Source organism: Symphalangus syndactylus, chromosome 22, assembly GCF_028878055.3.
Source record: "Symphalangus syndactylus isolate Jambi chromosome 22, NHGRI_mSymSyn1-v2.1_pri, whole genome shotgun sequence".
NCBI classification, from domain to species: domain Eukaryota; kingdom Metazoa; phylum Chordata; class Mammalia; order Primates; family Hylobatidae; genus Symphalangus; species Symphalangus syndactylus.
The window spans coordinates 13631311-13656619 of NC_072444.2; the positions used below are offsets into that span (position 1 = coordinate 13631311).

A 25309-nucleotide genomic window follows, 5' to 3' on the forward strand; every position below is an offset into this window, starting at 1 on the left:
AACTTTACCAGTACCTTTCCTAAAGTATGAAGTTAGGTAATCTTCCACTCCCACTTCCATTTACCCATTTTGCTTGAGTCAAACCAAAAATCTAGTGTATTACTAGATTAATCACTAAAAATCTAGTATATCCAATATATAGCTTAAAAACTAACAGACACCTAGGCTGAGATTTGTTCAATACGTGAAGTTCAGTTCTGCAGTCCTTGGCATTGTCACAGAAATTACCCTGGAAACAAACAAAATGAACACCCAAATGCTGGTTCTGCCTTAACTCCAAATCGTTTCCTAGTTTGCATGAAAAAATACAGCTTTGCCATGGGACTAGTTGTAGAATTTTAAGGATTACTCAGACTAGTTTTAAGATGCCCTATCATTTGGAATCTGCAGCAGAAAGGTGTGGTTGTGATGCTTTTCTTCTGAGGGGTCCCCTTACATGCTTTCATTTGTCAACATACTTAAAGTACAAGGGTTGTCAACTTGATAAATTCGCTTGTAATTTTTCTCTATGAACCTAGATCATGGAATTAACTTTCAAAAGCTTTGTGCCGTTTTCCACGTGTGGCCTTTTTTTTTTTTTGCTTTTTGTTAACACTACTGGGAGAGAAATCCCAAGTAGTTGCTTAATTGCATAGCTGTCAAATCCTAGTATCTTCTGTATCAGTCAGCAAACTAGTTGCCCCTTTTCAAGCCAACAGTCCTATCACGTTTTAGTTGTGACTATATATATATATATATATTCAGAAATTTAGTGGCTCATAGTTCTGGAGTTTGAGAAATCCAAGTTTTGGGTATTGTGAGTGTATTATGAGCTTCAAGTCAGTGACAAAACACATTTTTAAAAAGAATATTAAGCAATCAAAACCATTTTTAAAATAAGACCAAGCCAATGGGGAAAAAATTTTAATTTTATGCTTCAAATTCATATCATGTACATTAAGTACTACATAAACTTGTCTTTAGGCTATCAATATTTAACTTGGGCAGTACTTCATCTTGATTTATTTGGAGAAATACAGCTTAGGCATCTGCTTAGCTGCTTAGGCATCAAAAGAGGTGCCAAATTAGAAAATAGGGCATTAACAATCAAAATTTTTAAACTGACCCACATACTTGCTACCGGTTTCGCTTACGTTTAAGCATTTAAAGTTGGCAAAACATGTTATCAATGTATTATGCAAGAGTTTACATCTTTTGCATAAGTGGTCCGTTGGGTTGCACCTACCCCTTTGACCAAACAAAAACCAAACATCACTGGCACCATAACTCGAAACTACCTGTATCCTAGGTTGTAAGATTGTGAAAGCTAAAAATCTGTAAGGTTGGAGGGACTCTAATCTTTGGGCTTACAGGAGGAAAAAAAGATAGTCCCATACTGCATTTCACATCTCTTAAAAATAGTTTTAGCAGCTTAAACCTTTTTAGTTATAAAACTTATTACACTAGGATTTACTTTGAAATATAGTTTACAACCAAATCAAGTATAATATACATACACTGGCACTTTAGCACAAGGGCAAACTTTAAAACAAGTTATTTTGGACCTTTAAAATTAGGCCATACTATAAAAAACAGTCCACGGTCTTACATTCAGCAAATTCATACTAAAATATTCCATTTTTGTAAGATAAAGGCCAAGAAAACTTTACATATGCTACAAGTTTATTACAGATATTTACATGGCTTTCTCCCTTACGTACTTAAAATTTTCACATTATCCAACTCCCCAAAGCAAGCTTTGCAGGAATGAGGAGGCCAGATCACTATTAGAATAGCTTGTGCAGTGCTGTAATACAAAAATGTATTTTGAAAGCTATTGAGTGACCATTAAATACTGTTTCTATAAAAAATGGTTTTGGTGTATTTGTTGACACTTAATCCACTACATTTAATAAACAGGGCCATTGGGGTGTACTACGTCTCATTCTAATGAGCTCCAAATGCCCTTTCCACCCACTGTACAATTCACTAAAATGCAATTATTACAAAAAATTCACATTTTCTTTCAGCAGTGCATCAGGTTGTTAGCATATTACTGGTTTGGGTGTTTCTAATATACTAAACCTTCAGATGTTTACCTAATTCTGAATCCTTGTGTTAGCTAGAAGCTTATAATCCGATTCACCAACTTTCAACAATCTACTGGTCCATGAATGATAAATTACTATCTTTTACTATCTTCCCCTAACAATAGAAAAAGCTGATTCCTTTACCACTCCCCAAATCTAAACTTGGTTTCCACTTAAAAGTTACTCAGTTGAGAACACTTTATATCAAGTACAATCATTAGTTTAAGTTGCACTGATACTACCATTATATCACAGTGCACACAACACGAGATGAAGTCTTTTTTTTTTACATTAATTAGCAGTTCTACAGATTCCCTAGCGAATTTGTTTCAGACCAATTGACAACTATCCGTGAACATAAACATTTGTCTTATTTTATACCTGTACTTTAAGTAAGGTTTTAAGTTGAAATGTCATTATTTCCTTATCTGAAGGATTAAAGGAAACAGGGACCCAGTGGCTTGGTGGTTTGGGAAGAACACTTGGTGATGGCGGCTCACTAAATTTGGCACCAGCATAATTCTGATTAGCTTGAGATTTAAAAAGTAAGCTGGGACCTGATAAGCTAGAATTCCAACTTTGATTATTTGGAAAATTTTTGTTCTTCCCCCCATTTTGCATGGCCTGCCAGGCAGCTGCTGATGAGTTATAACCATGTCCTCTTTCTTTTTTCTTATGAACAATCTTCATCTGGGAATTCTGATCCTTGGTCTTCTGTCTGTTCAGCTGCTGTTGGTTCTTACTAACATTTCTAGATTGAGGGGCTGGAATGTTATACCTTTCTCCACCACCCATCTTCAGCTTCTTTGTCACCTACAAGTGAATGGAAACAAATACTGAGTAAAATTCCATTAAGAAAAGTTCTAAATCTTTAAGAAGTTTCTATGGCTCCAACTTATAACTCCAGATATTTTGGACAAGACTCAATAATAGGCTATTCAGCTGCTTTAAACTCAAAAAAGCAAGCCGTTCAGACTTCAATATATGCACAACCTTTATTGTTATATACTTCCCTAAGAAAAATGGGCTTACCCACAAATCTGCATAATCTATTTTAAAATAAAAACTATTAGTTTAGGATGGCTCCATCATAAAACGTTTGCCCATTATGATGATTACCTTTCAGTCTGCTTTTCAGATTGCAGGATCTCCACTACCTGTCCTCTTCCTTGCTGCCAAGCCCAAGATAACAAGTGTTGCTTTCTGACAGATCCTTTCCTTTGTCTCAATACAGAAGTTTTCATGGGCCGATCTGCTGAGTTCAGCCTAGGAGCTGAGGCCAACATCTGAGTCTCCTCAGCACACAAGTTTGAGAGAAGTCCTAGCTAGAAAAGTAAAGATTACTTCATTATTTCAAAAACACGTTGAGAAAATGATCATTTAGATTTACTACGAAAATCGTTGACTGTAAAGGCTACTTCCTGAACAGGTAGAAAATTTCTCGTAAGATGGCTTTCTTTGACCTCATAACCACGACCATTTAAAAACTCTCTTCACCCTTGAGATCCAGTCACTCCTGGGGAATTTTTATAAGTGTCTCCAAGTCCCGCAATAAGTTTTATCTTTATCTTTTTCCTGGGAAAGACCTTCAGATTCTCTCGCGTATAAAATCAAGGAAGTGTTAAATGTTGAGTCATATCAAAAAATTGGCTTCAGACAGATTTTCTAAAGAGACTGTGTTTTTAAACTCCCACCAGAATTTTCCAATCTTTCCACACATGTCACATCCATTTTCAGTCTCTTGGAACATGCAGACATCACGCAGTGTTTCCTTTGGTTATGAACACCCTCGCCTCCTCCCCATCTTAAAATAAGTTCTCACAAGCCCTAACAGTCTAAGCCCATCTTAAATATATAAAAATGTCTCCCTAGAGGGAACAGCTCAACTTTCAAGGTTTGGTTTTAATTTGATGTTCCAAGAAAATAAGTTACCAAATAGTTAAGCCCCTCCTTTCAAAGGGGTAAGAGAGCCTTCCAAACAGGTAAACAACCCTAAATAAATTGCCATTTCCGGACTGCGAGCCATTCACAACTCGAACCCGGAAAACTCTCCGCCTTCGACGCCACACGGGCTTGGCTTCCCAGTGGCCCCCTCTCTCCGGAGCCGCAGGGGTCGCGGCGCTGCGACCGCCCGCGCCCGCCCGGGGTACCCGGATCTCGCCTCCGCTCGCCTCCTTCCCCCAACAATGGGGAGCGCGGCCACTAACATGGCCGCGCCCTTAGCGCAGCCGCTACTTACTGACTTCAAGCTCGGAACTACGGCGGCAGCGGCTCCCTCTCGACGTCGAAGCCTCCCTCCCTTTCCAGGGAGAGACGAGGCACGGACCGACAAAGCCCACGAGCACCGATGAGCGAGCTGCCGGCCACCCCAGCTTCTACAACCCGACCTCCTCCTTCTGCCTCTACCGACAAAATGGAGTCGGTGGCGACCGCAGAAGCAGTGCCGGGAGGCTCCGCGGCCAATCAAAACACGACAGCGCGGGCCTGGCCAATGAGAAGCGGGCCGCCGCCTGTTGCTAGGGCAGGCCGGGGGCGAAGGCGCGGAGGTGGGGCTGCAGAAGGTTTGAAATCCGTCCGGGGAGGAGGAGCATGCCGGGAGTAACTGCTCGATCCACCGGTGTCTCAGTCCTTTTCCCGGCGGCCTCCCCGCGGCGCTGGCCCGCCGAGGCCCCGGCCGCTAGCTCTCGGCTCTTCCTCCCCCTCGGCTCTCGTGCGCGCGGGCTCGCCGCCCTTGGGACTGCCCCGGGGGAAAAGACTGACTGGCGGGGGACGTTTGGTTCTCGAATTAGGGCCACTGAGTCCTGTAGCCTGTATTGACAGATGGAGGATACTCCGGAAAGCCGCTTGCCAGGGCAGCCCCCGCCCGCCTCGGGCCTCGGATTCTGGGTCGCCTGTCTCCCACACCCACAACTCCGCGTCCGAAGCCGGCGCGTCCCCGCGGTTCCCTCCGGTGCCCCCACCCTCCAGCCCCGCAATTACTCAAAAGTTGCCTCCCTGTGAAGACGGTTCAGACACAGGCGGGCAAGTCAGTCACTTCCTGCTTGGTGGCCCCATTGGTTCTTAAGTTCAATTAGAGCCCTTCATGCGCCTTGTTACAGTTTCCTGTGGCTGCAGCTCTCCCCACCCACACACCCTCGAGGGCCACAACCGGTTAGGTTTTGTTTCTCTGAGCACAGCGCTTTCGCGCGTTGTAAGTGCACCGTAAGTTTGCTGAAACAATGAGGACTGCTCTCTTCCCCTTTCTGCCCCACTTGTAAGTGAAAAAAAGGGAAGAAAGAATATTGTTCAGTTGATTATGCCAGCCAGATGCAGGTAAGGGGAAAATGGCAATTTCTTTGGAGTAAATGTATAAGCAACCCAATGTGAATCTTTTAAGAGAGCACTAATTTCAATGAGCGTGAATAATTCTGGGATAAACGGTACAAAATCAGTCTCATTACATTCACAGTTTGTTCGTGTATACACATATATACCCAAGTTTACGTTACAGAATTTATATTTACCAACTTTCTATAAATCTCATGTAATTCGTTGTTTCTTTTTGAGACGGAGTCTCCCTCTGTCGCCCAGGCTGGAGTGCAGTGGCACAATCTCGGCTCACTGCAACCTCCGCCTCCTGGGCTCAAGCGATTCTCCTGCCTCAGCCTCCTGAGTAGTTGGGATTACAGGCGCCTGCCACCACACCCTGCTAATTTTTGTATTTTTAGTGGAGACAGGATTTCATCATGTTGGCCAGGCTGGTCTCAAACTCCTAACCTCACGTGATCCGCCCGTCTCAGCCACTCAAAGTGCTGGGATTACAGGCGTGAGCCACCACACCCGGCCTGTATTTCGTTTTTTAATCTTCAATTTTTTGCCACCGTTATCCCCCACTTCCCAATCCAACCCAAATTCCTATATTCTAGCCATTGGATCTTTTTTTTTTTTTTTTTTTTTTTTGAGACGGAGTCTCGCTCTGTCACCCAGGCTGGAGTGCAGTGGCGCAATCTCGGCTCACTGCAAGCTCCGCCTCCCGGGTTCACGCCATTCTCCTGCCTCAGCCTCTCCGAGTAGCTGGGACTACAGGCGCCTGCCACCACGCCCGGCTAATTTTTTTGTATTTTTAGTAGAGACGGGGTTTCACCGTGGTCTCGATCTCCTGACCTCGTGATCCGCCCGCCTCGGCCTCCCAAAGTGCTGGGATTACAAGCGTGAGCCACCGCGCCCGGCGCCATTGGATCTTAAGAAAAGTTACTGCATCTTAAGAGATGCAGTTTGTTAATTAATTTGATAAAAGAGGTATTTTTGAGCATAGGGACTTTCTGATGCTAATCATAATCAAATAAGAACTATGTGGTAAACCAACAGGTGTCTTAGTGAAAGTGTAATCTGTTTTGCAAACATTCAAGAAGTTTGCTTAGACGTCTAGCCAGATAATAGCCAGCTGTATTTAGTGAATTTTTAATGGTGTCACTTTAAAAAACAACAAACAAAAAAACACTTCCATGGCTCCAAATTGTAATACAGAATAAAATCTAAACTCTAAACGTTTAGAAAGTTATTCAAAGCCATTGCAATCTAGAGTTAGTCTTTTCGTGGCAGGGCATGGCTCACACCTGTAATCTCAGCAATTTGGGAGGCCGACGCAGGAGGATCACTTGAGCTCGGGAGTTTGAGACCAGCCTGGGCAACATGGTGAAACCCCATCTCTACAAATATACAAACAATTAGCTGGGCATGGTGACACATGCCTGTAGTCCCAGCTACCTGAGAGACTAAGGTGGGAGAATCACCTGAGCCCAGGAAGTAGAGGCTGCAGTGAGCTGCAATCACACCACTGCACTCCTAGGTGAGAGTAAGACACTCTCAAAAAAAAAAAAAAAAAAAAAAATTCATCTCTTCAGCCACTCTGAATTTTATCTGCATAAACGCACACATAACATTGGAAATGTATAAACACACACAGAGTATCCTTACTCTGCCCCCTACCCTGTGCTAAATTTTTTTTTCTTACATCATTTCATTTAATCCTCACAATAATGTTGTGAGGTAGGAGCTGTTTTCATCCACACTGTACAGATGAAGAATCTGAGACTCAAGACGGTTTTGAGTTCAAAGCCAGGTACTGGGATTCAAGAGGCCAGGCTGCAGGTTGCCTGCAGCATCTGTGCTCCCCAGCACCTAAAAGATTTTTTGCCCAGAGCAGACACTGACTGTTGACTGGGCTGCCGGGGCTGTTCGGGCAGCAAGAAGCCTCCATCCTACCATCTGGCAGAACCGGTTTCTTTGCCAGAAAGTCAGAGTCGAGATGCCCTTGGGGAAAGCACTGTTAAAACTTTTACTGCATCCCAGACTCCCAGCACCCTCTCAGGCTAGCTCCAGCCTCATCATTCATTAGTATTAACCAAGTGCTTGCAACAGCTCAGAACTAGAGAGGAGAAGTTAAAATAATACCTTTTTTGGGACATCTGATACAGCCTCTGCCAGACCTATGTGGCCTTTAAATTCAGCTCCACCAGCACAATCCTATTAGCAGTTCTCAATTCAAATAGGAAAATGTTGGTGCCGACAAATAGCTCTCAGGATATAGCTCACCTAAACTGGAAGCCAAATGCATAATAAATACATGGATGTTTAATACAAAATATTTAGCAAAGATTTATCTGGTGCCTACTTTGTGCCAGGCACTATGCCACGCCCTGGGGATACAACAGTGAAGGAGGCTCCATCCTGGCCCTAAAGGAACCCAAAAGCTGTTTCCTTTACAATTTACCAGAGAGGGAAACTGGTGTCTGGGAAGATTTATTCCCTCCCTTCTTCCCCTGAGAGTCAAGGACAGGCAAGGCCAAAATCAGCCTGCTAACCTCACCCAGGAGGTGCAGGTAACAAACATTGTTACTGGACCCTGCGAATAAAGTAGAAAAGGAGGGGGACTCTCACAACTTGCTGAAATTTTTTCACTGGAGGATCTGTTTTGACCTATGTATCAGTGGCAACCAAAATCAATGAGATCATTAGGAAAACATTATCTACCTAATCTGTAAGTAGAGGTGGAGCAAAAAGCAAGTGTTTCTGGGCTGGGCGCAGTGGCTCACGCCTGTAGTCCCAACGCTTTGGGAGGCCGAGGCGGGCGGATCACCTGAGGTAAGGTCGAGACCAGCCTGGCTAATTTGGTGAAACCCTGTTTCTACTAAAAATACAAAAAATTAGCTGGACGTGTGGCACGTGCCTGTAATCCCAGCTACTTGGGAGGCTGAGGCAGGAGAATCGCTTGATCCCGGGAGGCAAAGGTTGCAGTGAGCCGAGATCGTGCCATTGCACTCCAGCTTGGGCAACAAGAGCAGAACTCCGTCTCAAAAAAAAAGAAAAAAGAAAGAAAGTGTTTCTGAAAGCCCAGCTTTGGGGGAGAGACAAGTTGTAGGCTGAGGCATACAACCGCACCAGTGCCAGGGTAGTTGGAGAAATCACCCAGGTTTGCCATGGCTTTGGAATAAGTCTATAGTAGAATCGACTGGCCTTCAGACTGAGTCTCAGTTTCTTCATCTGTAGAATGGCAATCCTCCCTGTCTTTTGAGCTCATGGTAGGAGCCAATGAAATAATAAATGTAAAAGCACTTTTATGATGTATATTTAGAATACACCTGTAATCCCAGCACTTTGGGAGGCAGACGCGGGAGGATCACTTGAGCCCAGGAGTTCGGGACCAGCCTGGGCAACATGGTGAAACCCCATCTCTACAAAAAATACAGAAATTAGCTGGGAGTGGGAGGTGGTGTGCTCCTGTGGTCCCAGCTACTTGAGAGGCTGAAGTGGGAGAATTCCTTGAGCCCAGGATGTCGAGACTGCAGTGAGCCATGATCACACAACTACACTCCAGCCTGGGCAACAGAGCAAGACCCTGTCTCAAAAATAAATAAACAGAACATGCTAAAAATGTTAGGTACTTTAATATTATCCCGCAACTCCACCCCCGCCCTAGCGAGTCCATTTCAGAACAAAAGCTGGTTTGGTTCTTTTTCTTCTTCAAGCTCATATATGAAATCAGATGGTCAACTTTGAATGTTGGCAGGTCTGTCCGCTCAGGGCTTAATTCAGTTTGAAGAAGCAAGCAAATTATTAGAACCTGCCAGAAGAGTGAAATGGAACACCTGCCCACTGTTTCGATGTGCCTCAGAGCTCTGATCTTGTTGCCAAACTGATTGCAAAACACACACCCCTCCCCACACCATGAATTCATTTCCTGGGGAAGCATCTGCTGCCTCCCTGCTTGCTCAGAGGTTCCTGAGAAGTGTCAAATCTGTTCTTAACCATTGCAGCCATTTCGGTCTAATTACTAAACGGGGCACAGGAAGTCAATGCTGAACTCCCACGCCTCCTGTCGACGCTGATCCAGTGGTCCAACCTTCAAGACCCTTAAAGGATTGTGATGCCCAGACGCCATCCCAGAATCAGAATCTTTGAGCACGGCGGGGTGCGGCTATTCCAATCCAGCTGATTCCAATGTCTCACTCTAGTTGAGAATCACTGCTTTCAGTTTTGCTAAGGGCAATCCCCTGGTGTGGAGGCATATTTATGAAGGAGACCCCCTTTGTCCTAGATAATTCTCAAAGTTGGTGATAACACCAAATAACCCCAAAAAGTCAGAAACTAGCTCCTGAACACCCAGAGTTGTTTAGATTAGCTTTTAAAAGTGATTTTCACGCAGGTGGACTCCCAAGCTCGGCCATGGGCTTCCTTGCTAGTTTGTTGATCCCAGCCGTCTAATTCTTGGTCCATTCCAGAGTTTTGGCCTCAGTCCCCAGGCCAGAAGCTGGCTGAACGGAGAGACGGGCAGCGATCTTGAGAGGAACTTATGAAACAGGCTGAGACTGCTACCTGCGTTGATAGGAAGAGGAAATCTGGAACACACCGTGCTCACTCCCCCCAAAATAATGGTGTATCGGAGCCATCTACTTACATGTAAGACCATAACAATACCTGTCCCCCAACTATTCACACCTGTGGCATGAGGAAGAGACACACCATCCCCAGCTCAGAAATAATGGGAGGCTCTAAAGAGAATCAAAGGAGACATGAAACCACTGAAGCTCCCACACAGTGTTTGCTTGACAGCATTCTCTGGATTCCTCTAAAACATGCTTGCTTTATCACTTTCTACGTTTTATTTGTGTTTGTTTGTGTTTTCTTGGGTTTTTTTTTTGAGATGGAGTCTTGCTCTGTCACCCAAGCTGGAGTGCAGTGGCGCGATCTCGGCTCACTGCAACCTCTGCCTCCTGGGTTCAAGCAATTCTCCTGCCTCAGCCTCCTGAGTAGCTGGGATTACAGACGCCTGCCATTAAACCCTGCTAATTTTTTTTTGAGACAGAGTCTCGCTCTGTCGCCCAGGCTGGAGTGCAGTGGCACAATCTCGGCTCATCCACCTCTCAGACTCAAGCGATTCTCCTGCCTCAGCCTCCCAAGTAGCTGGGATTACGGGCTTGTACCACCACGCCCGGCTAACTTTTTAGATTTTTGGTAGAGACAGGGTTTTACCACGTTGGCCAGGCTGGTCTTGAACTCCTGATCTCAAGTGATCCGCCTGCCTCAGCCTCCCAAAGTGCTGGGATTACAAGCGTGAGCCACTGTGCCTGGCCTAATTTTTGTATTTTTAATAGAGATGGGGTTTCACCATGTTGGCCAGGCTGTTCTTGAATTCCTGACTTCAAGTGATCCACTTGCCTTGGCCTCCCAAAGTGCTGGGATTACAGGCATGAGCCACCGCACTCGGGCCTCTGTTGGCATTTTCACAGGTGAAAAACTGAGGCTCAGCGCCACTGCGCCCGGCCTCTACTTTGTATTGTAATAGCCCCTAGCATTTTTAACATCTTCTACATATCTTTTTAACATATTCTAAATCTATGTCATCCCAGTGCTTTCACTTTATTTCATTCAATCCTACCATGAGCTTTATAAGGTAGGCACAGTTGCTGTTCTAAAGATAAAGAAACTGAGGCTGAGAGAGACTCGTTCACCTCTGCAACAAAGATCTTGTATTTTAAACATTTTCTTTGGAGTTTTGTCTCATTACATAACACATCAACTATAGAAAAGGCAGATAAAAAATAAGCAGAAATCACTCAACATCTCACTTCCCAGAAGTAAGCATTGTGAACGCTTGGAAGCTATGTCCTTCCAGGCTTTTTTCTATACCAGGAGAGAGTGTGAGTTGTGGTGGGAGCACAGACACCAAAACCTGCTCAGCGTCACACCTTAGCTCTGTGGCTTTCTGGCATATGACTGACTTTGGCAGGTTGTTTAACTTCTCCGTGCTTCAGTTTCCCCATCTGTGAAATGGGGATAATAACAATACCTAACATTTGTGTAATGATTAAGTCAGTCAACATCTCTGCAGTACTTAGAACAGTGCCTGCCACATAGAAAGCCCTTAGTTACTGAGCTTTTTTTTTTCCTTTTTACAAAGATGAAAAGTGGTATATATTCTATTGTTACCTTTTTTCACTTTTTTTTTTTTTTTTTTTTTTTTTTAGGCAGAGTCTAGCTCTGTTGCCCAAGCTGGAGTACAGTGGCACCATCTCAGCTCACTGCAACCTCCACTTCTGAGGTTCAAGTGATTGTCCTGCCTCAGCCTCCTGAGTAGCTGGGCTTACAGGCATGTGCCACCACGCCCAGCTAATTTTTGTATTTTTAGTAGAGACGAGGTTTCTCCATATTGGCCAGGCTGGTGTTGAACGCCTGGGCCTCATGTGATCCACCCACCTTGGCCTCCCAAAGTGCTGGGATTACAGGTGTGAGCTACCACGCCCACCCCTTTTTTCACTTTTTAAACTCAGGATATTGTGAGCATGTTTCCATGTATATATACATTCATTGTTAGTCATAGTTTATGTTATGACCATCTTTGATTAATTTACTATTCTCCACTGTTATTTCCAATTTTTTGCTATTATATGCTGAGTATTATATGCTGAGTTGGATGTCCCTATAAATAAATCTTCATTTCTGTAAATAAATTTCCTTTAAATAAATTATTAGGGGAGAAAGTACTAGGTCACAAGGTAAATATATAGGTAAGACTTTTGATACATATTACCGAATACTTTCCAGAAATTATGTATCCATGCATGCCCCCACCATCAAGCTAAAAGTCAGCCCCAGGCTTCTAGCTTTGAGGATACTGTTGTCTGTCCTTATTGTTTATAGCTGCTTTGCTGACATTGGATCTGTAAGAGGAGCTGGTGAATTTACGTTGGTGAATTTATTTGTTTTTTTGAGACGGAGTTTCACTCTTGTTGCCCAGGCTGGAGTGCAATGGCACAATCTCGGCTCACTGCAACCTCTGCCTCCTGGGTTCAAGCGATTCTCCTGCCTCAGCCTCCCATGTAGCTGGGATTACAGTCATGTGCCACCACGCCCAGCATATTTTTTGTATTTAGTAGAGACAGGATTTCACCATGTTAGTCGGGCTGGTCTTTATCTCCTGACCTCAGGTGATCCACCCGCCTCGGCTTCCTAAAGTGTTGGGATTATAGGCGTGAGCCACCTCGCCTGGCGGTGAATTTCTTTTGACAGGAAATAGTCAAAAGAATTTTAAAAGGTTTTTTAAAGATCACATGTTATGTATGGCCTTTGTACAAAGTATGGCTGTGGGACAGCTTTTTCTGGGGAACATGGAGCTAATGAGGTCCACTTATTCATCACAGCCTCCATAGCTGTCAATTTGGCAGTTAATGAGCTACAAACATCTGGAATTTCCACTGACTCAGGCAAGCCGGTGTTTGTTCTCTGGCTGATGGCTTGGGTTTGGAAAGAGACTATGAGTCAAGCTTCCATGGCCGGAGAGCCTGGATTTTGCCACAGAAGAAAAAAAAAAAAAAAAAAAAAAAAAAAAGAACAGATTGACATAGTCTTAACACATGATTAAACTGCTAGGTATGCCGGGCGCGGTGGCTCACGCTTGTAATCCCAGCACTTTGGGAGGCCGAGGCGGGAGGATCACGAGGTCAGGAGATCGAGACTATGGTGAAACCCCGTCTCTACTAAAAATACAAAAAAATTAGCTGGGTGTGGTGGCGGGCGCCTGTAGTCCCAGCTACTCAGAGAGGCTGAGGCAGGAGAATGGCGTGAACCCGGGAGGCGGAGCTTGCAGTGAGCCGAGACTGTGCCACTGCACTCCAGCCTGGATGACAGAGCGAGACTCCGTCTCAAAAAAAAAAAAAAAAAAAAACTGCTAGGTGACACCATGGCATGACTTCCACTCTTGGGCAGAGCAGGCAACAAAGGAGTTGCCATTCGCCCACAGTTTCCAAGGCAAGAGGAGGTGAAGTAACTTCCTCAAATTCGGTCTGATCTCTTGATTCCAGTTCACCGTGATTGAATATTTATACCATCTCCTTGCCTTTGACTGGTATATCTTTATTTTGTTTTGTTATAACTGTTACTTATGCAATTCAAAGGTATGATCTTTTGCATATTACAAATGTGTTGCACATTAAATAATAACAGTAAGTATCAAGCACTCTACTATGAGCAAGGTACACTGTCCTAAGCAATTTTTAAAAAAAATTTTTTTTTTTTTTAAATAGGATCTCACTCTGCCACCCAGGTTGGAGTGCAGTGGTGAGATCACGGCTCACTGCAGCATCAACCTCCTGGGCTCAAGCAATCCTCCTGCCTCAGCCTCCCGAGTAGCTGGGACAACAGGTGTATGCCACCATGCCCGGCTAATTTTTGTATTTTTTGTAGAGACAGGGTTTCGTCATGTTGCCCAGGCTGGTCTTGAACTCCTAGGCTCTAGTGATCCACCTGCCTCAGCCCCGCAAAGTGCTGGGATTACAGGCATGAGCCATTGCATCGGCCTGTCCTAAACAATTGATATGCGTTATCTTATTTAATTCTCATCACGAGCTACTGAGGTCACTGGTAGTATTGCCTCATTAAATGGATGAGAAAACTGAGGTTCAAAGAGGTAGGCTAAGTCATTTGCCCAAAGTCACGCACCTCGAACTTGAACCTGGGTCAGCCTGATGCCAAAACCTGCTCTTAGCCTCTCTGCTACACCGATCTAGTCTTCAGGGTCCATATTGCTAGGAAGTGCTCGGAATACAGTATGCTCTAAATGGGAGGTAGCCACCCTTCTGGTTCCATGCTATTATTGGCCAGTAAAATTGCACATATATTCTCATTGCTGATTAGAAAAAAATAAGAAAAAGAAACTAGAGTATTTATAGACCCCCATGTGTTTTTGTTGTTGTTGTTGTTGTTTGTTTGTTTGTGAGATGTTGTTGTTGTTGTTTGTTTGTTTGTGAGACAGGGTTTCACTCCTATTGCCCAGGCTGGAATGCAATGGTACGATCTCGGCTCACTGCAACCTCTGCCTCCTGGGCTCAAGTGATCTGCCTGCCTCAGCCTCCCAAAGTGCTGGGATTTCAGGTGTGAGCCACCTGCCTGGCTGGAGCCATTTTCAAAGCCCACAAGTGTGGCCCCTGCAATGGCAGTCTTACAGCAAGATATTGTATTAAGAGGCAGAAGCTAAGGGAGCAGTCAGCCTAAGGAGAAGCATTGCCCACTGTGAAGGAATTGCAGCCAAGAGAGCTCATGAAGATAATTTGCTGAAGAACAAGTGCCATGAGAGAAAGAGGCAGCTTTAGCTATCTATCAGGCCAGGGAAATGTCACAAGAGTTCAAGTAGGAACTTTCTTACTGTCTTCTGCCCTTCTTCCTCCCTGATTGCAACTCTTAACTATAGTTAAGGCCAGGCATGGTGGCTCACACCTGTAATCCCAGAAATCCAGGAGGCCAAGGCAGGCAGATGACTTGAGGTCAGGAGTTCGAAACCAGCCTGGCCAACATGGTGAAACCCCATCTCTACTAAAAATACAAAAATTAGCCGGGCGTGGTGGTGCGCGCCTGTAATTCCAGCCACTCTGGAGGCTGAGACAGGAAAAAAGAATCACTTGAACCCGGGAGGCAAAGGTTTCAGTGAGCTATGATTGTGCCACTGCACTCCAGCCTGGGCGACAGAGTGAGACCCTGCTTTTTTTTTTTTTTTTTTTTTTTTATAAAAGGGCAGGCATGGTAGCTCATGCCTGTAATCTCAGAACTTTGGGAGGCCGAGGTGGGTGGATCACTTGAGATCAGGAGTTCAAGACCAGCTTGGCCAACATGGTGAAACCCAGTCTCTACTAAAAATACCAAAATTAGCCAGGCCTGGTGGCATGCACCTGTAATCCCAGCTATTCAGGAGGCTGAGGCAGGAGAACTGCCTGAACCCAGGAGGTGGAGGTTGCAGTGAGCTGAGATTGCACCACTGCACTCCATCCTGGGTGACAGAGTGAGACTGTCTAAAAAATAAATTAAAAACAAAAATTTTTTTGAATTGTGTTCACAGCCGCCGCCGCGCCGCTGTCACTCTCCAAGGCCAGCGCCACCTCTCACTCGCCGAGCTCCAGCCGAAGGAGAAGGGGGGGTAAGTAAGGAGGTCTCTGCACCATGACTCGTACAAAGCAGACTGCCCGCAAATCGACTGGTGGTAAAGAACCCAGGAAGCAACTGGCTACGAAAAAGTGCGCCCTCTACTGGAGGGGTGGAGAAACCTAATCGTTACAGGCCTGGTACTGTGGCACTCCGTGGTATTAGACATTATCAGAAGTCCACTGAACTTCTGATTCGCAAACTTCCCTTCTAGCGTCTGGTGCGAGAAATCGCTTAGGACTTTAAAACAGATCTGCGCTTTCAGAGCTCAGCTATTGGTGCTTCGCAGGAGGCAGGTGAGGACTATCTGGTTGGCCTTTTTGAAGACAACAACCTGTGTGCTATCCATGCCAAACGTTTAACAATTATGCCAAAAGACATGCAGCTAGCACGCCGCGTACGTGGAGAACGTGCTTAAGAATCCACTATGATGGGAATAATTTCATTCTCAAAAAAAAATTCTCTTCTTCCTGTTATTGGTAGTTCTGAACGTTAGATGTTTTTTTCCCATGGGGTCAAAAGGTACCTAGTATATGATTGCGAGTGGAAAAATAGGGGACAGAAATCAGGTATTGGCAGTTTTTCCATTTTCGTTTGTGTGTGAATTTTTAATATGAATGCAGAGATGTAAAGCATTAATGCAAGTTAAAATGTTTCAGTGAACAAGTTTCAGCAGTTCAACTTTACAATAATTATAAATCTGTTAAATTTTTCTGGACAATGCCAGCATTTGGATTTTTTTAAAACAAGTACTTTTTTTTTTTTTTTTTTTTTGGAGACGGAGTCTCGCTCTGTCACCCAGGCTGGAGTGCACTGGCGCAATCTCGGCTCATTGCAAGCTCCGCCTCCCGGGTTCACGCCATTCTCCTGCCTCAGCCTCCCGAGTAGCTGGGACTACAGGCGCCTGCCACCATGCCGGGCTAATTTCTTTTGCATTTTTAGTAGAGACGGAGTTTCACCATGTTAGCCAGGATGGTCTGGATCTCCTGACCTCGTGATCCACCCATCTCAGCCTCCCAAAGTGCTGGGATTACAGGCGTGAGCCACTGCGCCCGGCCTAAAAGAAGTACATTTCTTATTGATGGCAACTAAATGGTGTTTGTAGCATTAAGATGTCACATAGTAGATTCCATCCATTCACTATGCTTTTCTAAGTGAATTGTCCTACATGCAAGTACGTATGTTTAATGTTGTCTGTCTTCTGTGCTGTTCCTGTAAGTTTGCTATTAAAATACATAAAAAAATTTTTAAGTACTTAGAGACAAATGAAAATGAAAGCACAACATATCAAAACTTACAGGATGCAATGAAAATAGTGCTCATAGGGAAATTTATAGCTGTAAGTGCTTATATTAAAAAACAAGAAATATCTCAGATCAACAACTTAATTTTACAACTTAAGGAACTAGGAAAAGAAAAGCTAAACCCAAAACTAGCAGATGGAAAGAAATAATAAAGATTAAAGCAGAGATGAATGAAATAGAGAATTGAAAATTCATAGAGGCCAGGCACATTGGCTTACACCTATAATCCCAGCACTTTATAAGGCTGAGGTGAGAGGATGACTTGAGCTCAGGAGTTCAAGATCAGCCTAGGCAACATAGACCTTGTCTCTACTAAAAATAATAATAATAATAATAATAATAAATAAATAAAATTTAAAAAAGGAAAAAGAAAAAGAAAAATAATAGAGAAAAATTTTAAACCCAGAGTTGGTTCTTCAAAAAAATTAACAAAATAGGCAAACCTTTAGCTAGATTGGCTAAGAAAAAAAGAGAGAAGACTCAAATTACTAAAATCAGAAGTGATAGTGGGCACAAATGAAAAGGATAAGAGAATACTATGAATAATTATACACCAACAAATTGGATAACCTAGATGAAATGGATGAATTCCTAGAAACACAAAACCTACTAATACTGAATCATGAAGAAATAGAAAATATGAATAGACCTATAACTAATAATGAGATTTAATCAGTAATGGAAAATCTCCTGACCAAAAAAAAAAAAAAAAAATCTCCTGACAAAGAAAAGCCCTGGACCTGAGGGCTTCACTTATGAATTCTATCAAATGCTTAAAGAATTAACACCAACCCTTCTCAACCTTTCAAAAAAATGGAAGAAGGAAACACTTCCTAACAAATGCTATGAGGCCAGCATTACTCTGATACTGAAGATAGACAAAGATACCACAAGAAAAGAGAACTGTGAACCAGTATCCCTTATGAACATTGATACAATAGCTCTTAACAAAATACAATACTATCAAGCTGAATTCAATAGCATATTAAAAGGATTATTTATACACATGACCAAGTAGGATTTATTCCTGGAATGCAAAGATAGTTTAACATATGAAAATCAATCGAAGTAATATACCACATTAATAGGTTGAAGGGGGAAAAGCCCCACATGATAGGTCAATTGATGAAGAAAAAGCATTTGACAAAATTCAACATTTTTTCATTATAAAAACACTCAACAAACTAGGAACAGAAGAAAATACCTCAACATAATAAAAGCCATATATGAAATACAGCCAACATCATACTCCCTGGTGAAAGACTGAAATAAGGCAAGAATGCCTGCTTTCACCACTTCTGTTCAACATATAACTGAAAGTCCTAGCCAAAGCAATTAGTCAAGAAAAAGAAAAAAACGGATTGAAATTGGAAAAGAAGAAGTAAAATTCTCTCCATTTTCAGATGGTATAATCTTATATGTGGAAATGCGTAAAGATCACACACAGACACACAACTGTTCAAACTATCTGAAAATTTTGACAAAGTAGCAGGGTACAAAGTCAACATACAAAGGTCAGTTGTTGCATTTCTAGACACTAATGATTAATAATCTGAAAAAGAAATTAAGAAAACAATTCCATTTATAATAGCATCAAAAAGAATAAAATACTTAGGAGTTAACCAAGGTGAGAGACTTATACAATGAGAAATAAAAAACATTACTGAAAGAAATCAAAGACATAGGTAAGTGGAAAGACATCATAGATTAGACAAGACTTAATATTGTTAAGATGTCAATACTATTCAAAACATTCTATAGATTCAATGCAATACCTATCAAAATCCCAACATTTTTTACAGAAATAGAAAAATCCACCCTAAAATTCATGAGGAATTTCAAGAGACCTTGAATAGCCAAATCAACCTTTAAAAAGAAGACCAAAATCGGACATCCCACATTTCCTGATTTCAAAACTTACTACAAAGCTACAGTAATTAAAATAGTATGGTACTGGCATAAAGACAGACATATAGACCAATAGCACAGAATAAAGAGCCCAGAAATAAGCCCTCACATACATGGTATAATAATTTTTGTCAAAGATGCCAAAACCATTCAGTGGAGAAAGGACAATCTTTTCAACAAATGGGGTTAGGAAAACTAGATGTAAAATACCAAAGAATGAAGTTAGACCCTTACCTAACATCATATGTGAAAATTAACTCAAAATGGATCAAAGACCTAAATGTAAGAGATAAAACTATAAAACTTAAAAGAAAACATAGGGCAAAAGCTTCATGACATTGGATTTGGCAATAATTTCTTGGATTATAGCACCAAAGGCACAGGTAACAAAAGAAAAAATAGACAAATGGGACTACATGAAAATCAAAAACTTTTGTGCATCAAAGAACACTATCAGCCGGGCAAAGTGGCTCACGCCTGTAATCTCGCACTTTGGGAGAACAAGGCAGGCAGATCATGAGGTCAGGAGTTCGAGACCAGCCTTGCCAACATAATGAAATGGCATCTCTACTAAAAATACAAAAATTAGCCAGGCATTGTGACGCAAACCTGTACTCCCAGATACTCGGGAGGCTGAGGCAGGAGAATCGCTTGAATCCAGGAGGCGGAGGTTGTAGTGAGCCGAGATTGCGCCACTGCACTCCAGCTTGGGCGACTGAGCGAGACTTTGTCTAAAAAAAAAAAGGATATTATCAAACAGAAGGAAGAGGAAAATTATGGAATGAGAGAAAACATTTGCAAATCATATATCTGATAAGGGAGTAATATCCAGAATTTATAAATAGCTCCTAAAACTCAACAAAAGAAATAAACTGATTCAAAAATGGGCAAAGAGCTGGGTGCAGTGGCTTATGCCTGTAATCCCAGCACTTTGGGAGGCTGAGACAGAAGGATCACTTGAACCTAGGAGTTCAAGACCAGCCCTGGCAACGCAGTGAGAATCCCATCTCTACAAAAAAATTAAAAGTTAGTTAGGTGTGCTATGCATGCCTGTATTCCCAACTACTTGGGAGGCTGACATGGGAGGATCGCTTGAGCCCAGGAGTTCAAGGTTGTGGTGAGCTATTATCATGGCACTGCACTCCAGCCAGGGTGAAAAAGCAAGATTTTGTCTCTTTAAGAAAAAAAAAAAGAAAAGTGCAAAGGGCTTGAATGGACGTTTATCCAAAGAAGATATACAAATGCCAATAAGCACATGAAAAGATGCTCAATAGCACTAATCACGAGGGAAATGTAAATCAAAACCACAATGAGGTACCACGCAACACCCATTAGGATGCTACTATCCAAAACAAACAAACAAAAAAAACAGAAAATAACAAGTATTGGCAAGGGTGAGGAAAAATTGCAATTTCTGTGCAGTATTGGTGGGGATGTAAATTGGTATGATTGCTGTGGAAAACAGTATGGCAGTTCCTCAAAAACTTAAAAATAGAATTACCATATGAGCTAGCGGTTCCACTTCTGGATATGGAATCGGAAAGCAGGGTCTCAGATAATTGCATACCCATGTTCAAAGCATTATTCACAATAGCTAAAACATGGAAGCAACCCAAGTGTCCATCCATGGATGAATGGATAAGCAAAATGTATAATATACTTACAATGGAATATTATTCAGTCTTAAAAAGTTAGGAAATCTTGACACATGATACAACATAAATGAACCTTAAGGGCATTATGCTAAGTGAAATAAGCCAATTACAAATGACAAATACTGTATGATTCCACTTACATGAGGTTTCTTGAGTAGTCAAATTCAGAGACAGAAAGTAGAACTTCAGTGGTTGCAGGGGCTGAGAGGAGAGGAAATGAGGAGTTATTATTTAATGGGTACAGAATTTCAGTTTTGCAGGATAAAAAGAGTCCTGGAGATGGATGGTGATGATGGTTGCACAAGAATACAAATGTACTTAATATCATTAAACTGTACATTTATAAATGGTTAAGTTGGTAAATTTTATGTTATGTGTATTTACAAATGGGGAAGAAGAAGAAGTAGGCCGAGAGTGGTGGCTCACATTTGTAATCCTAGAACATTGGGAGCCTGAGGCAAGAGGATCGCTTGAGTCCAGGAGTTCAAGACCAGCCTGGGCAACATAATCAAACCCTGTCTTTACAAAAAATAAAAAATTAGCCAGGCAGCCAGGCGCGGTGGCTCACGCCTGCAATCCCAGCACTTTGGGAGGCCGAGGCAGGTGGATCACCTAAGGTCGGGAGTTCGAGACCAGCCTGAGTGACGTGGAGAAACCCCATCTCTACTAAAAATACAAAATTAGCCAGGCATGGTGGCTCATGCCTATAATCTCAGCTACTCAGGAGGCTGAGGCAGGAGAATCACTTGAACGCAGGAGGCAGAGGTTGCAGTGAGCCGAGACTGCACCAATGCACTCCAGCCTGGGTGACAGAGCAAGACTCTATCTCAAAAAATAAATAAATAAATAAGTGCATTTTAAAAAGCTTCCTTGTCCATTCCCATTATATTTTTCCCATTGTGATCACCAACAATTGTTTATGAAGGCTAGAGTCTTTCGTTATAATGTTGGATGCATTAGGCCTCAGGGGCAGGTCTCTGACCTTCCCCTGCCTCCTTTCATCTGCCCCAAGGCAGGACTTGGCATCTTAAGACTCTCCAATGAGAGGTTCCCACTCTATACCCTGTGGGAAAGAATGCTAATATCATGAAGCTTCCATAAAAATCCAAGAGGACTAGGTCAAGAGAGTTTCCAGATAGCTGAACACGTGGAAGCCAGCAGGAAGGGGAAGAAAAACTGGTCCAGGTGCTGGGAGGGTGGTGCACTCCAACTCCACGGGGCCAGAAGCTCCTGCGATTGGGCCCCTTCCAGACCTCACCCTATGTATCCCCTCATCTGGCTGGTTATCTGTTTCCTTTAACATAGCTTTCTTAGTAAACTAGTAAATGAGTTTCTCTGAGTTCTGTGAGACGCTCTAACAAATTAATTGAATCCAAAGAGGAGGCTGGGGGAACCCCAGCTTGAAGCCAGTCGGTCAGAAATTCTGGAGGCCCAGACTTGTGACTGGGAGAGTGGAGAAGGAGGGAGCAGTCTTGGGGACTGAACCCTCAACCTGTGGGATCTGGCACTGTCTCCAGGTAGATAGCGTCAGACCTGAATTGGAGGCCACCTGGCGGGTGTCTGCTGGTTGGTGGTGGGGAGAGACCTGCACACGTTTGGTTATGTAGCAAGACAAGCCACAGACAAAACCCCTCAGACACTGAGTTAAAGAAGGAAGGGCTTTATTCGGCTGGGAGCTTTGGCCAGACTCATGTCTCCAACAACCAAGTTCCCCGAGTGAGCAATTCCTGTTCCTCTTCAGGGCTTACAACTCTAAGGGGGTCTGCATGAGAGGGTCGTGATGGATTGAGCAAGCAGGGGGTACGTGACTGGGGGCTGCATGCATCAGTAATCAGAACGGAACAGAGCAGGACAGGGATTTTCACAGTGCTTTTCCATACAATGTCTGTAATCTATAGATAACATAACTGGTTTAGGTCAGGGGTCAATCTTTAACCAGGCCCAGGGCTTGGTGCCGGGCTGTCTGCCTGTGGATGTCATTTCTGCCTTTGAGTTTGTACTTCTTCTTTCATTGGAGGCAGAAATTGGGCATAAGACAAGATGAGGGGTGGTCGGCCGGGCGCGGTGGCTCACGCTTGTAATCCCAGCACTTTGGGAGGCCGAGGCGGGCGGATCACGAGGTCAGGAGATCGAGACCACGGTGAAACCCCGTCTCTACTAAAAAAATACAAAAAAATTAGCCGGGCGTGGTGGCGGGCACCTGTAGTCCCAGCTACTCGGAGAGGCTGAGGCAGGAGAATGGCGTGAACCCGGGAGGCGGAGCTTGCAGTGAGCCGAGATTGCGCCACTGCACTCCAGCCTGGGCAACAGAGCGAGACTCTGTCTCAAAAAAAAAAAAAAAAAAGATGAGAGGTGGTCTCCTCCCTTAGTCGCAGAAGTTTTCTTCTGTGTAGTTGATCGTTGTGATGTGAGAGTGGAGGAAAAACCCAGTGTTAGGAGACTTTCTCCCTAGACAATCTTTCATCAGTTGTATGATTTGCAAGTATATCCTCCCATTCCCTAGGTTGCCTTTTGAGAAACTGTTGATACTATCCTTTGATTTAGAAAAGTTTTTAAATTTGATGGAGTCTTGTCTGTTTTGTTCTTTTGTTGCCTGAGTTTTTGGTTGTCATAGCCAAGAAATGATTGTCAAATCCAGTGTCATGAAGCATTTGTCCTATGCTTTCTTGCACATTATAGTTTTATCACTTACATTTAGATATTTGATCAGTTTTAAGAGTTAATTTTTTATTTTTATTTTTTTAGAGACAGAGTCTCACTCTGCCGCCTAGGTTGGAGTGCACCGATACAGTCATAGCTCACTGTAACCTCGAACTCCTGGGCTCAAGGGATCCCATTTTTAAGTTAATCTTTGTATATGATGTTAGGTGAGGGCCTCACTTCATTCTTTGGCACGTGGACATGCAGTTTTCCCAGCCCCATTTGTTGAAAAGATCATCCTTTTTCAGTCAATTATCTTGGCAACTCTGTTCCATTGATCTGTATGTCTGTCTTTATGCTAGTTCCCACTGTTTTTGATACTGCAGTTTGTAGTAAGTTTTGAAAGCAGGAAGTGTGAGACTTCCAACTTTGGTCTTTTTCAATTGTTTTGGCTTTTTGAGGTCCCTAATATGCCATCATTTTTGCTATATGCTATTTGTTGGACGCTAATCACTAATCCCCACACTCAAGGAGGGGAGATTACCCAAAGGATTTGAATACAGGGAGGCAGAAATTACTGCAAGACATTTTAGGGGCTGCCCAGTACCATAGCTAACTTTTTTTTTTTTTTTTTGAGATAGAGTCTTACTCTGTCACCCAGCATGGAGTGCAGTGGCGCGATCTCGGCTCACTGCAAGCTCCGCCTCCCAGGTTCACGCCATTCTCCTGCCTCAGCCTCCTGAGTAGCTGGGACTACAGGCGCCCACCACCACGCCCAGCTAAATTTTTTTTGTGTGTGTATTTTTAGTAGAGACGAGGTTTCACCATGTTAGCCAGGATGGTCTCAATCTCCTGACTTCATGATCCGCCCACCTCAGCCTCCCAAAGTGGTGGGATTACAGGCATGAGCCACCGCGCCCGGCCTACAATAGCTAACATTTACTGAGTACTTAATATAGTAAGTCACATGTGTATATACTCGTATAATCTTCACAACAGCCCTGGGAATCAGAAATATTACCATGCCTGATTTGTAACAGAGGAAATTGAGGTTTAAAGAGATTAAACAATTTACCCATGGCCCTCCAGCTGGGATTCAAACCCAATCTGTCCAACTCCAAAGCTGTGCTTTTAACCCTTACACTGCCTATGCACACATAATTACTTCCATGTCTCAGAGGAATGGGAAATGTTGCTGGTTATCATTTAGAGCTTAGCTTGATGATTTGCAAAAGTCTCAGATGACTGCTCATGAGTAGAAGAACAAGCGCTCTCGGCTGAATTTAGTATTAGTCAAATGAATTTGAGAAATCCTATTTTAGTTCAATGCCAACTTGTTATAGAAGTTTGCTACCCACTGTGGAAAAGAAAGGACAAACCCACAAACATACTGAAGAATTTTTCTTCTTGCCGCAATGGAAACTATTTATGTTCTCCGGCTTCTATAAGAAGAAGCTTGGCTCGAAGGAAGCTTCTGGACCTAATTTCATAAGCAGCTGCCTCATAACGTAAAAATCTCTCTCAGACATCTCCTAGAGCTTCTGACTCACATCACACACGAGAGAACTTGGTGAAAACAAGTTTCCACAGAGCCTCTTCTCCTAAGAAAGTTCTGCTTTCAAATAACTCCATCCACACCACCTCCCCAGCCAGATTCTAACACTGGTGAAGAGACAACCTCCTTCTCACCCTGAGGAACATGTCAGGGAGTGTCTGAATGAGTTATAAAGATTCTCTTCTCCTCTTTTCCCCCTTCTTTTGTGACACATCTGCAAGCTCTCAAGAAAAAACATGTTGGTTTGGGTTTAAAACCCAGAATAGAAAGCTGGCATTAGAAATGTTTCAGGAATGCTGAGAATTTATAGAGGTGTTCTTTTTTTTATTTTTTGAGACAGAGTTTCGCTCTTGTTGCCTAGGCTGGAGTGCAGTGGCGCAACCTCAGCTCACTGCAACCTCCGCCTTCCAGGTTTAAGCGATTCCCCTGCCTCAGCCTCCTGAGTAGCTGGGATTACAGGCATCCGCCACCAGGCCCAGCTAATATTTTGTATTTTTAGTAGAGATGGGGTTTCACCATGTTGCCAGGCTGGTCTCGAACTCCTGACCTCAGGTGATCCACCTGCCTCAGCTTCCCAAAGTGCTGGGATTACGGGTATGAGCCACTGCACCTGGCCTAGAATGTGTTCTTAAAGGTTCTTGTTCTCATTATGTTTTTATGAGCAGGTATAATTGTCCTAGTGCTTCAGCTTAATAGAGGAATCCACTCCATTCAAATATTTTTTTTTTT

General features: G+C 43.2%; 1 protein-coding gene and 1 pseudogene across 3 annotated transcripts; one reads left to right on the forward strand and one right to left on the reverse strand.

The window, feature by feature from the left end:
* Positions 1-890: 890 nt before the first annotated feature.
* On the reverse strand, positions 891-5179 carry PNRC2 (proline rich nuclear receptor coactivator 2). 3 transcript variants are annotated; one of them, XR_010118928.1, is made up of 3 exons: positions 5049-5179; positions 3189-3390; positions 891-2882 (listed from the first exon to the last, which is right to left on the reverse strand). XR_010118928.1 is itself a non-coding variant. In XM_055260941.2 (2 exons), exon 2 carries the CDS (start codon positions 2862-2864, stop codon positions 2445-2447), a length of 420 nt encoding a protein of 139 aa, XP_055116916.1. In that variant the 5' UTR covers positions 2865-2882; positions 3189-3382; the 3' UTR covers positions 891-2444. The 3 variants fall into 3 exon arrangements, 1 of the variants encoding a protein (XP_055116916.1); XR_010118927.1 differs by lacking the exon at positions 5049-5179 and adding an exon at positions 4313-4496; XM_055260941.2 differs by lacking the exon at positions 5049-5179 and having other exon boundaries at positions 3189-3382.
* Positions 4680-16186, forward strand: LOC129471874 (histone H3.3 type 2-like; annotated as a pseudogene).
* The last annotated feature ends 9123 nt before the right edge of the window (positions 16187-25309 follow it).

Excerpts from the sequence above, each read along its gene's own strand:
- PNRC2 (XM_055260941.2), bottom strand. The coding sequence starts at position 2,864 with ATGGGTGGTGGAGAAAGGTATAACATTCCAGCCCCTCAATCTAGAAAT.